The sequence below is a fragment of the Anser anser genome (genome assembly GCF_964211835.1).
Source record: "Anser anser genome assembly, chromosome: 3".
NCBI lineage: Eukaryota > Metazoa > Chordata > Aves > Anseriformes > Anatidae > Anser > Anser anser.
The window spans coordinates 37785313-37799216 of NC_139722.1; the positions used below are offsets into that span (position 1 = coordinate 37785313).

The window sequence follows — 13904 nt, forward strand, 5'->3', positions numbered from 1 at the left end:
TTTCAGGTTGGTGTGAGGCAGACAATTGTATCAGTTCTGTGAGGCTTGAAAAATGTAACAATGGAACAGCAGCAAGTCAAACTTGTAGAGGAGCTTTGGGGTACAGCAGGTGCTGGAGAATTTATCACAAGATTATAAAACTTCCCAACTACTCATAAAGTTGAGGCAGGATCTAGATGAAAGCTACTTATCCTGAATGTGTTGATGAAAACTGCAGCTTCAATGTGGTTTCTTCAGCTTCAGCCGAAAGTGTTTAGACCATCTTAAACAGATTAATAGTTTGTGTCAATGCGAGACAGAAGGCTCTTAAGCATGTGAGTTTGGGAAGGAAGAGCATTTGCTGTGGAAAATACAGCTGTAGAAACAGCATCTTAACATGACTTGGGAAAGCCAATACTGCCTTAATAACAAAGGGAATTGTTCGCAGGGCTGCTGTATGAACACGTTGTACACAACCCAAGGAAAAGGAGATCCACAGGCCCAGGTAATTGCTTTCCTTGTTAAAGGCATACCATAAGATTCTGAGCATCCAGATGTGTCCAGAATTGCTTGGTCTGTCTTGTTGTTAGGCTTTTCAATCCCCTTGAGAAGTAAAAGGTACTAAGTGTCAAGACCTACTTCTGCAGTCACTTGTGATTTAAATATGGATTTATCAAGCTGAAAGTGCATAGCATTTCTTAGATAGCATAAATATTCTTCATTGATAATAAACCTTCTGCTCTGATACCCTCGTTCCCTTTTTGTCACCCATTTAAAAAGAGACGTGGTCATTGAACAGGTTGAGGGTTATCCGTGCCCTGACCGGCTCTCCAGGAGACTGGGTGAGCCTTCAATCTGGGCAGCTTGCCTCTTTCTCTTCAGGTATGCCAAAGGAGGAAAAAACAACAAAAGCAAAGAATGCTGCCTTTCATCCCTTCTTTTTAAAGGCAAAATAAATAATAATAATAAAAAAAATATTCCATGGAAAGTTGACCCTTGTGCTAAATCGTGACTGTGAAATGGTAGGATAAATGATTTATCCTTTGGGCTGTTGATGGTGTGGCAGAAACTCCAATTTTTGTAAGAAGGTTTTAATCTACCAAATTTTATTATTTATCTGATTACCAAAGTAGCACACCCAGAAAGAATAAGACTGGGTGTGATATTTACAAGGAGATAATCGTTAATAAGCTTGAACTCCGTTTTGAGATAACGGTACTGTAAAATTAAATGTTGTTAAATCTGTAGTTTCACTATAAATGAAGAGAAAAGCAAAGTAATGGTAAGAATACATGATAGGAACAAGAAAAGATTAACAACTACATTTTGGAATATCTTCAGACTAAACAAAAAGGAAACGTGGTAGGACAACCATATTTTTATGTATTAGGGCTAATAAAGGTAGGCGTTCCTGTAGTGTTAATGATCTTAGAATAAAAATGGTGCCAGGTTTATCATAATAATACATATTTACTTATATTTTGTAGTATTAAATAAATATTATCTCCTCTGCATTCCTGTCTTACTATAGCCACCGATATGGTTTGGATAGTTTAAAATAGAGGCTCTTCATTGTGGAAAAAATATGCAAGAAATTCATTCTTTCACTATAACTTCAAACTTCATAAAACAATTTTTTTTTTTTTTAGAAAGAAAGATGAGACTATAACCATAGAGTATTAAGAAAATGTATTTTTTCTTCTCTCTAAAACTTCGTAATGGTTAAACTCACTGGCAACACGTGGATAAATGCAAATATCAATTAAAAGACTAGAGTAACTTCGTTAGTGTCAACTGGTTGGCAAAAAGCTGGTGTCTAAAGATATAGGTTATTCAGTTAGGGTTTTTTGTTTGTTTGTTTTAAAATAGGAAGAGAATATTCTGATCAGTTAGTAGGACTGTCCTTTTTAACCCTGTGTTCCTGCTGTTTTTGTCTAACCTTTGATAATCTTGAATCAGTCCAAACTCTTGGATCTCAGATTTTTCAGGTACTTCAGGAATACAGAGCCCAGTCTCCCACACAGCCGCAAGTGGCTGCATTTATGCTTTCACTGAATAAAAAAGGATGCTGATGTTTTCTTGACTCAAAAAGCATTATACGATGTGTCGAGTACTTCCTCCATTCTTTGCGCCTGGAAAAATGAGAATTGTGTTGCTTTTGTATGTTGCTCCTTTCTTCTTTTTTAGTGTTAATATTTTATCTTATGTTTGGAGATCAGACGCTGGAGGTTGTGCAACAGCCTCTTTGAGATACCCCCTGGTATTCTATAGCCTTTTCAAAGCAAAAGCCATCTCTCTCTGGCCTTAATCCAAAGAAAATATGGTTATTATAAAATGAAACCATATGGAATAAACTTTTAAGTGAAAAGCGCTGTCTAAGTCCTTTATGCTGGTGAGGTATCATGACAACTATTCGTTTGGCACTCAGAATATATTTTTAAGTAATACTTTCCATTTCTGTTCTGCCTTGGAGACAATCTGTCATTATTAGCCTGCCATCAGAATCAGAAGTGCAAAAGGTCGGTAACTACAGACCTTTTTATTCACTCTATGCTCTTTATTCACTGCTATACGAGGTCTTCTTCCTTTTGTCTGTAACTCTACACTTATTTTCTTGTTCTTTTTGCAATTTCCCTTGTCACGCTGAGACATGAGCAGTATGAGGAGTAAGACTGCGATAAGGATAAAGAAATAATGTGGAACTTTGGTTGTTCTGGAAGAGAAAAAATCAATGTGATGAGGGCAGAAGAGAGAGACCTGTCTGGTACCTTGCACATGCCTTGCGTGGAAGGCTGTGGGCTGAGATGCATCTCAAAACAGTACCAGTGTAGCTGGTATGGTCTGGGGTAGTTCTAAGAACAGGGAAGTGTGTTTATTACGTGAAACAATACAAAATGAGTTTCTAGTCTTTTTCGAGTTGTGCCAAACAGTAAACTTTTTCCTTAGCAGAGTTTAGAGATAAGCGTTTTATTATCTCCACCAACAGTAGGACCACCAGAAATCAGAATGTCACTTTTTATTTCTGTTAGTGTTTCTGCTGTAATCTTTCATAGACGCCTTTCATTTCAGGCGTTCCCACTATTTTGTCATATTGCTGCTCACTGGGAGTAGGGGCCAATGAGGCATATTTTCCAGTCATGCTGGAAGGTCTCACTGAAGCTGCTGTTTTCAGCATGATTTCTATTTATCGTGCCTGGTAGGCAGCCTAGCGAGTGCAGTTTCTTTATTGTTATACCTGTTTCACGGTTTGTTGTTAGAGGTTTCTCTTCTTCTTTTTGTCTACCATGCTTCAGCCTGCGATTACACACCATTTTCTTCCCACTTTCCTTTAATAAAGACAGGAGAGCTGCATTTGTTGAGAGTGAAATCTTTTCGAAAGCTGAATATCAGAATTCCCAAAAGGCTCCAATTAAAAGGGACATAAAAGCCTCTTTTCATAGACATGCTACAATAGAATTTCCCATTATGGGTTGTAGGTACTTGGGGCTGAAGTAGCTTTGAAAGGGTGGTTGTGGGGGGTATATATATATATATATATTGTTTGGGTGGAAAAAAAAATAAAAAGGGGGTTGAATTTCATGAAATAAATAATTTATGCCCTATATGTATGAGGTGTTGTTTCTCAAACTAGGACATTTTCATTACTTGGTGTGAACTACTGTGGGATGAGAATATAGAGAGCAAATTGTGAAAGCCTCTGATTACAGAGCACCACTGATGTCATACTTTTTGTATGTGTGGATGATAATGATTTAAACAAAACAAACACAAAATAGTTGTATTGCTGAGTTAAAATACCAGCTCTTGTAAAAGTAAGTATTGAGGAATTAAAGTACTTCTCAATAATGTGTGACTATCATGTGTGACCTTCCTTCTTGTCTATCGGGAAGTGATTCTGAAAGATTGGCATCTCTCCTTTTCAGAAGGGCTGATTTGTGGAAAGGTATTTTTTCTGGTGACAGGGAAAAAATCCTCTGTTGCATTGTTTAGAACAAACAGCTTTTTGGGCAGGGGCAAGGCATTAATTTTCCAAGTGTTTTTTTGTTTGTTTGTTTGTTAAGAGGTCTTGATGATAAATATACTCTCTTGGATATGTGTCACATATTTTTGTGCAATACGTAAGCTTTTGTCTAGGATTTGCTGCAGATAGTCAGATTTTAGTTTGATATTTCTGTAATGCCTCTCATAAGGGAAATGTCTTGTTTTTTCAATGAAATAGTTTTAGTAATATGTCTCTGGAAGCAACGGTGTCTGTTTTTGTTTTTTTATTTTGAACAGGTAATGGTTGTACATGAATTACAAGCTAGTCTCTAGTGGGGACACCGTGGGAGGATGAACACGGAGGAGCTGGAGCTACTGACTGATTCCAAGTACAGAAACTATGTAGCAGCAGTTGACAAAGCGCTGAAGAACTTCGAATATTCCAGTGAATGGGCAGATTTAATATCTGCGCTGGGAAAGCTGAACAAGGTATGCCTGTCAGGTGCCTTTGGAAAAGATTCAGGAACAGACAAAGAGTGCTAGTGTAATAATGTAAAAGGGTAAGGTTCCGTCAGTCTAATATGCTTGGAAATAATTTAAGCTTGAACCGTATTTTGAGTACGTGCAGGGAGCAATAAAATCAAACAACTGCCTTTCTAAGGCTTACAGTAGAATGCTGTCTAATTTTAAGTAAGAGGGAAAGTTGTCCACATAGTAGAAATAAACACAACATCTTTTTATTGATGACATTTACTTTTAATCTCATTTAATTTTATTAAAATAGTATGAAAAATAGAAGCCAGCATAAATATAAATATTTTTATGTAAAGTATGAGTTATAGAATGGGGATCAAATAATTCATTGGCCAGAGAATGCTATTCTGATTCATGCTAACAGTTAATATGTCAAATGTGTAATATCACTGTGATCTTTAATAGCAGTTCACAAATGTTTACAGGTCATGTAAGATCTTGTTCTGATTACTCTGTTGAGTTTGGGATCTCCAGTCAGGGTCATAAAGTTCCGTTCACACACACATTTTACCAGTGTGAAGCTCTGCAGAATTTCGAATAGAAGGCATTTACATTTTGTCCTTTAAACCTTGTGGAAAATCAAGAAGGGACAGTACTGTTGGCATTGCCAGTGGGATAGTTTCTTTGTATGAATTTTTCTTAAAAATAACAGTTCTTACAACATGAATATAGTATACAGAGTGAGAGCTATAATATTGTGGAAGAAAAATATGAAGACAAATACAAATAAGCGTTCTAGTCTTGAAGTGTTTATACAGTTTCAGACAGTGGTAAACTTCAGTATGTTGCCTCACTCATGGAAGTTTTTTAAACTTTGGGTGGTGAATTGTTTGGGAGAACTTTACTAGTCCTCTTTGAGCTACTGGCAATGCGTTTCAACAAGTGGAGACAGTAATTTTTGTCCTGAGCTACTGTAGTGTGATTGTGGCATAAAAGGACTGTAGTAAAACAAAGTGAGTAAGCTGTGAGTGAGGAGCCTGCGGCAAGTGAAGTTCTGCCTTGGCATTTCCAGCTGTAGCAGGTGTACAAGTGGAAAGGCATTGCAAATAAAAAGTTCCAAAGTACATGTTAAAAGGTTTGTTAGTTGTGTTGTAAAACCAGGTGTGTGTCTTGACTGACCGTGTTTGGGAACTCATTTGTAAAATGTGTGTGATGTTTAACTTACTTGCTTTGTTCTGTTTCTCTTAATGTGTCGATTTGTTTATCAGGTGCTACAGAACAATGCAAAGTACCAGGTAGTTCCAAAAAAGCTGACTATAGGGAAGCGCTTAGCACAATGCCTTCATCCAGCTCTGCCAGGTGGGGTTCATCGGAAGGCACTTGAAACGTATGAGATCATCTTCAAAATCATCGGGCCCAAGCGCTTGGCCAAAGATCTTTTCCTATACAGGTACAGTAGTTTAAACAACTGTATTCTGAATGCACGGTTGAGATGCTTTTGGTTTCCTGCAGCTTATATTAGTAATATTGCTTTGTTATATGGCAAGAATCACAGAATTTCTTTGCTCATGTTACTGATGCTTGTGTAGTACTGTTCTTCTGAGTACTGTATACCAAAAGATATGCAGGTCACCTAATTTTTTTCTGAGGAACAAACTCTCTAGTGCTAGGAAATCTGGAATTCATTATTTCTTTATGGAAACAAAGTTTTGTGCATGGATGTACATAATTGAAGTAATTGAAATGAGAAAGTTTATTTCAATGTATTTACAATTTTCTGTGATTTGAGTGTAGCTTATCACAAGAAATTGTTTCTTCCAAGCAATCAGGGCAACAGAACAGAAAGATTAATTGTTGGTTTTTTTTTTTTTTTTTTAGAATGATGGGCAGGTGCAAAACTTTTCTTGCTGTCAATCTCTAGAATTGAGTGTAATAAAACCAAAGGATTTGGTTTCAAAGGTTTCAAACCTTGAAAATAAAGTGTAGTGAAAATATGCTGATTCCTAAACCTCCAACAGGTTCTTGGGTGGGTGAGGGAGGGCAAGACGTTAAGCTGTTTATTATGCAAGGAATAGAAAGATGTGTGCATATGTGTATACATACCGTTTTTAATCTTTAGCTATCCCTGAAGATTAAAATTTCGTCCATTTGAGAAATCATAGATTTAAAATTGAATTCTGATTACATAGCAAAAATGAATATTAATGCTTGGAAATAAATTGTGTACCTTAACTTCAGTTATTCTGTCTTGCATTGGCAATACATTTATATATCGTTATTTTTGTGGAGGGAGAGATCTCAGTTGTCTGGTTTTATGTTTTTTTTAAAGATTTTGTGAACTCATAGCTCACAATTTTTTGCCTGCATGGTAGTTCAGTAGCTGCAGCATCTTGCTAACAGTAAGTTCTAGGATAGTGAAAAATGCTACCTTGTGTAATGTAACTAAGAGCCATTGTTGCCGTAGCTTGGGAGGAGATGAAGACATTCTGATTACGGCATTATCAGATTCCAGTATTTTTCATGTAAGCAGAATGTGTCTAAGCATCAAATCTTGAAGAATGAGTAGTAGCCTTACAAAGAAAGACTGTGGGTAGTGTGCTAGTTATTGAACAAAAAGACATTTTCTGCAGAAAAAGAAACCCATTGACAATGGCAAGACAGTGATTCTTGTAGATAAAGGCAAAAATAACTTTTAGAAACAATTCTGCAGTTTGCAAAGATTTTCATTTCTCTGTAACATCTGTAAACTTTATATCCAGAATGATTTTTAATAATGGATCTGTAGGTATATATTTTAAGACCCTTGTCTCAAAGTTATTTTTTTCAGTTCATTTTTATCCTCTGTGTGTCAGGAGTATTCTAACTTCAGTCCTCACTGATTCTGAAAACTACAGTTGTGTTCACACACCATTATTGGTGTTATTTGTCATAATTTGTTACATTTAGTAGCAACAGCAGAAATGATCTTAATATGTAGGATAATCTCCTTTATTTAGCTGATCACATTTCTAACATTCACGAACCTACATTTTCATGGTAAACTCAAAAATATACTCTTTTTCTAATCCTTTAAATATTTCTGTGTAAACAGTGGGCTTATTTTTAGGTTGAGAATCTGTTTCAGAATGAATTTTGAAGTAAATCTTATTGCTACTTAACAGTACAAAAGCCTTAAAAATGTATCTTCAGATTATTTGGTGAAGTAAAAGGTCATTGCTTTTATTTTATTGTAAAAAGTGTTTTTATAAACTACCTCAAAGGTTCCAATCTATTTTTGTTTGTTCTTAATAAATGGAAAGACAATGCATTTTAAAATAGTTTTTCCATTGTGATGTAGTTTGACAAAATTAGAAGCAAGTATGCATAATAAAATGCTAGTTTGATATTTGTGCCATTGGTGAAAGGCACGTTCATTTCAGGGCCTTTGGTGCTTTACCGTTACAGCTCATGATATTAATCTGTCAATCTGGGATGCAATTGTACAGCATGGTGGTCTGCGTCAGTGCTAAATTCTGGGATGAAAAGCCTGACATTTAGAACTGCATTGGGCATATCTGCAACGGTTTTATGATATAAATGAAACTGTCTCATGTGAGCAGCTTCCTAAAAGAGGTAAATTTCATTTTTCCACAGTTCCGGGCTATTTCCACTCCTTGCCAATGCCGCTATGTCTGTCAAGCCAACATTATTGAGTCTGTATGAGATTTATTACCTCCCTTTGGGGAAAACATTGAAACCAGGTCTGCAAGGACTGTTAACTGGGATTCTGCCTGGTTTAGAGGAGGGGTCAGAGTACTATGAAAGGTAAGGATACATATGTTAATAAAGCAATAGACTAATTATTTTTTCCTGCAACATTTCATTACATACTTATTTATGGATGTTTTTAAAGATAAATGATACTAATTTAATTCAGTCATATTAATTGCAACTGAACATTTATGGTGGAAGATTCCAAACAATAATTATGGTAAATTAACTGTTAGTTGTTCCTGATACTGAAAGGGAATTTACAGTAAGTAAACTTAGCGTTATAATTCAGTTATGGAGGTATATGGCATGTTAGGAACCACTTCAATCAGGAAGCACTTCTTTACTGTGCAGGTCGTGGAGAACTGGTACAGGTTGCCCAGAGAGGTGGTGGAGTCTTCCTCGTTGGAGACCTTCAAAAGCTACCTGCACGTGGTCCTGGGCAACGTGCTCTGGGTGGCCCTGCTTGAGCAGGGGGGCTGAGCCAGATGACCTCCAGAGGGCCCTTCCAGCCTCAGCCATTCCGGGATTATGTGAACATTCTGCTTATTTCTTTTCATGGGTTGTCGCTGAAATTATGTTTGCTGTATTAGTTATGGTTTAAGATACACGGACCAAGCTTCCATCATTAAGATTTGTCTGTTACCGTATCTAAGTTATAATTAAGCCACCTATGTGAGAGACAGGCAGCAATGATCCACCAATCTGTATGGATTATTAATATGTTTCTAGCAGAGTGGCCTAGGAGGTAACAGCTCTTCTTACACTGACTGGGGCTAAGGCTTGCTGGTTATCTTGATCATAGTAGCTGGGGCATTGGTGTGGATTCTTAACATACTAATGGTTGAAGTTACACTCCACAACTTTGAGGTTTTGGAATTGATCACGTGTTTACATATTCTTGATATTTCCATAGAATATTGCTTGGAACTTCAGAAGCTAGAATTTTACAACTTGTATGTGAAGAGCAGTTTAACTGCACCTCTTCCATTTCTTTGTAGTCAGATACAGCATAGTTGGCATACCAACTACAGTGGACAAGGGCTACTTCTTTGCTGTGCAGTTTCCATCATCCTCAAGGGCTGCTCAGCTTGCCTCTCAGGGCCTGTCGTACTGTGTGGAGGTGCTGCCTATGAGTGGGGAAGAAGTGAGGGCAGTGAAAGCGATTGCTCTTGCTCAAACAATTGTTATGCCTTGTTATTGCCAGAAGTGCCTGGTGCAAGGCATCAGTGGGCGAAAGCTGTTTCCTTCATTCTTTTCTTCAGTAGCTGTGCTTTCCTGCTTTCTGTCTCTCAGCCAACAGTTGGCTTCAAGTAGCAGATGAAAAAGTTATTTGGCCCATTGAACATAAAAAGTATGTAAGGTGAAGCTGTGGGCACACAGAAGTGCTCTGTAAGCCAGGCTTGCTAGCTGGATCACTGTGTTCAGGCTGCATTAAGAGGTTCAGGATCAGGGCTTCTCTTAGCCACTCAAAATAAAATGTTGATCTTCCCGTAAGGCTTGATTATTAATTTATTAGAATTAGGGGTGAAGGCAAAGACTGTTATGCATGACCTAATTCAGCTGACTTGGTTTTGTTCTGCAGAACAAACACGCTGTTGGAGAAGGTTGCCTCAGCTGTGGACCAGTCAGCGTTCTATAGTGCTCTCTGGGGTAGTCTGCTCACAAGCCCTGCAGTTCGCCTGCCTGGAATCACTTATGTCCTCTCCCATCTCAACAGGAAGCTTTCAATGGAAGATCAACTCTATATAATTGGCAGTGACATTGAATTAATGGTAATGTTTTACTGACAGCGGTAACGTTGGTGTTAGACTTGTTTATATAATAATCTGCTTCCAGAGGGGTTTAGATAACTTCCATATCCTTGAATGTAGCCTTTGGAAATAAAAAGTGGACATTAATTTGTTACACCTCCAGTTAAACTGATTTTATTTTTTTTTTTTGAGTATGATGAAAGTGTCACAAAGCTGAGTTAGTGTTTCAGACCTGCTTAGGTTTGGTATAAAACTTTATCTCCATTCGTGACTTCATTTTTTTGAAAAATATTGTCTTACATTTAATATATTGTTATTTAAAGAAAGCAAAAGCTCAATATTTATCCTTATATAGTTCAGGGAACCTGCTGATTATGTTTCTTCAGTGGTAAAATAACTATGTCTTCCTGTTTTATTTAATTATTCAAAATTCTAAAATAACTTTGTTTCATACATTTCACCATACTTATAAGCAACTGTTCTTATTTTGAGTGTTCAGTTTTATCTACCTACTCAAAAAAGATAGAGCAAATAATTTATTTTTTGGTCCTGCTGTTACTTCAGGTGGAAGCAGTAAGCACGTCAGTGCAGGATACCAGTGTCTTAGTACAAAGGAGCACATTGGACCTTATCCTTTTTTGTTTTCCATTCCATATGAGCCAGGTAGGTTATTAATATAAGAGATACTAATGGGCAAACTCTTAAAGGTACTCTGCTTCTTAATCAGTAGCAGTATTTATGCAGTGTTTATTAGTGATTTTTTCCAAGTTTGAAGAGTCATCTATAAGAGATTCTCTTACAAGTTTGGCTCTTCGCATGTCATGATCCTTTACCCTTGTTCTTTCTAACTCCGTGTGTTAACTTCCACTTACGCATACCCAAACCCCAATATACAATATTAGGTCTAATCTCTGCAGAAGCTTTTAATTTGCTCTGATTTGATTTGAAAGCAAGTCATCTGTTTATGTGCAAATGTCCGATTCTTGGCATTCAAAAGCAGTGAAAGCTAATCCTTTTACCATAAGTGCTTCAGAACATGAAAGAATTAAAAAATAATTATGGGTTTTGGGTCAGCCCAGTGGAGCTGGAGTAATGGGAGATAAGACCTAGACACTGTAAGGTCTACTTTTTATTTCTTTATTTTTTTTAATGTATATACACAAAATTCTCACTTTGTTAGAAATTATGGAAAACCTGCACTTTCCTGTATAAAGAACTGTGTTTTTTCATGTGGAAGTGTTTTTTTTTTCACACTTACCAGTTAGTGTAAGAATATTTTGTGTGTCCCATTTTAGGTGGTAGGATGATGAAATTATCAATACAGATTTTGTTTTGAATATTAAGACTTATACAAACCTTCAAAACAGTAACAGATGGAAGTTATTTAAAATTCTTTCGTCTGATTTTTTTTTTAACTGGATTTTAGTTGAATTTGCTTTCAAGGCTTTTGTCTAATAAAGAAAATTAAAGTACCTTGTAAGAAAAACAAGTTGCTAATGAAGTCAAGTATTTTTGCTATTTATGAAGTGTATATATATTTTTATATACTACAGAGTGTTTGTCTAAATAATAATCTTTTTTTTTGGTTTCCTAAAAGCAAGATTGTGTTCTTGTACTTTTCTGAATTCATATATGACTATGAAATTAATGAAGCTTTAATGTACACTAAGCTGCTACCATAGAAGGAGTGTTACTTTTCCTAGTTAAATTGTCTTGTTTCTATCTTCAGGCAACACGTCCAGACATGATCAGAATTTTGTCAGCAGCCCTTCATGTAGTACTGCGCAGGGATATGTCGCTCAATCGAAGGCTTTATGCATGGCTTCTGGGTAGGTTTGCGCTTTGTTTGATTTTTGACTGAAAGTGGAATAGAGATTGTACATTCATTGGCAGTGTTTTGCTATATTGTGGAGAAAGTTGCTTGGAAAAATGAAACGCATAATTTGTGTCACAAGGAAGAAAAGCAATCTGTCTCTCTGGGCATAAATGAAGAATGTCATGCTGAAACTCCTACCTGTTACATAAATTATTTGTATGTTTTGCTATAGCAGCAGGTATGGGCTGCATTCAGGCATGCATAGACACTGAAAGGCAAGTTTTGTCTCCCTAAAACCTTACAAAGGAAAACCAGAGAACAGGCGTTGTAGACCGTGACAGTTGGAGGATAACAGGACAGAAGGGATGAAAATAAAACGGAATGTTAAAATGTGTTGATATTATATTGGTAGAGGCTTGAGCATGCAAACCTTAACTTTAAGCTTCATTAAATATTTGCGTGGTTGAATTAACAAATCACCGATTATTTTTCATGTCTTCCACAGGCATAAAACATTATTTCAATCCCATTTTGGGGTAAATTGGATTACTGAGAAGACAGATGCTTTTACTACTACCAAATGATAGATTATCATATATTAATACAGGCTTACTCTTCTGTATGAAATCAGTTTGTAATCAGAAAAGGATGAGAGAGAAGCGCAGCTATTTAGAAGACTTTAGTAACTACCTAGGGAATATTTAGAAAATTAGAGAATTTTCTAAATAAATAAAAAAAAATACTCTTATTCAGCCTTTTTCTTTTGAGAAAATGAAATCTGTGGTCACATGCAGCTGGTCTGTTACTCTTGAAAACCACTTTCAGCCCACTTTGAGAGAGAATTCAGGATCTTAGACGTGGGAGTTCCTAAGTGTGTCATAGAAACCAGAGACTGAATGGAGGGAAATGTTTTCTTTTCTGGAGGGAAGACACTTATGCTCTGCTCTTACCTTTTTTGTTTAGCTTCTTATCTCAACAGCAAATACAAATGTACTACTCAGGCTAACCAGAACCCTTCCCAGCAGCTGTAGTATCTTTCCTAGCAGACAGATAAAACATCAGAGCCAGGTAGCTTGTGGGTGAATGGGGAAAATAAGTAGCCAGGGGACATGAGGGAGAGAACTGAAGATACTAAGGATGAAGTAAGCAACACTATTTTTCATGAGGGAATTGGTTTTGTTGTTGTAGAAGCTGCAGGGATTTAAAGGATTAACATGAAAAAATCTGGGCTGCTTTAGTTTTGCTGTTTTTTTCTGCAAAACTACACAGATTCGTTGTTTTTAGTACTGCATATTAAATTCACACAACTTCTTGCCAGATGGATGTCATCCATTAGATGATTAGATATATCAACTTCAGCAAAAATCTTTTCATGCTTTAATCATTTTGCAAGACCGTGACTTGCGAATTATTCATTTTTTAAAGAAAGACAGTGAAATGCACTGTCACGCTGCATGCCTACATTTTCCAATTTAGCTAAGTTTGGGGGGATTAGATACGTCTTCTGCTGTCATTGAAAAAGATATTTCATGCTTTTAAAATCACTTTTTTCTTGGTTGTGGAAGCTCCTACAGCCATTGCATGAGTGAGGTTCCCACTGAAAGATACTGGAACTTCAGAAAATAGTTTCATAATGACTATTCCTGGTCCTGTTCTGCGAATAGTTAGTGCCTCCATTAAATACATTTTCAGAGAGACTTATTGGCATTTTGGCTTTTTCTTTTTACACTATGCTGCTTTTATATTACCATGGTATCCTACTGCTAGCATGTAGTGTATGTGTAGGGGAGCCAGTTATGTTTGAAGACTCTCTGAAGTCTGATGTTCTGCATGGATTATTTGACTCTGGTGTTAGCTATTCCTTCCTATTGTTTTATAGCTGGGAGTGGTCTTAGCAACAGTTTCTAGGCATAAAAATGACATTCCATCTCTTTGAATTCTGGTTATCTTAACCATTGATAACAGTGGTTGTTTTAGGTTGCTGCTGAGCAGATTTCTCAGACTTTCCTTCTTTTTTTTTTCTTCTTTTGTCAAATCAATTGTGTGTCCTCGTTATATTATTATTGACATATTCTTATGGGACATAGTCCTAGAGTGTCTTCTTAAAACTATAAAGTTTGTGCTGTGGTATTGAACACTTGTTTCTTTTC

At 36.5% G+C, this 13904-nt stretch overlaps 1 protein-coding gene across 8 annotated transcripts in view; it reads left to right on the top strand.

The window, feature by feature from the left end:
* The window catches only part of DOP1A (DOP1 leucine zipper like protein A), a 63347-nt gene that overhangs the window by 5651 nt on the left and 43792 nt on the right, over positions 1 to 13904 (top strand). For 6 of the 8 annotated variants that reach the window (XR_014581843.1, XM_083829573.1, XM_083829567.1 and 3 more), the window contains 6 exons: positions 4258 to 4449; positions 5703 to 5884; positions 8068 to 8238; positions 9770 to 9959; positions 10503 to 10601; positions 11668 to 11767. Coding sequence is in view for 7 of the 8 variants with exons in the window: in XM_083829573.1 (XP_083685699.1) it covers positions 4312 to 4449; positions 5703 to 5884; positions 8068 to 8238; positions 9770 to 9959; positions 10503 to 10601; positions 11668 to 11767 (880 nt within the window). In the remaining variant the exon portion in view is untranslated. Of the gene's footprint in view, positions 1 to 427; positions 485 to 4257; positions 4450 to 5702; positions 5885 to 8067; positions 8239 to 9769; positions 9960 to 10502; positions 10602 to 11667; positions 11768 to 13904 lie in introns of all 8 variants that reach the window. The other 2 variants (XM_083829568.1, XM_083829570.1) reach the window with 1 other exon arrangement.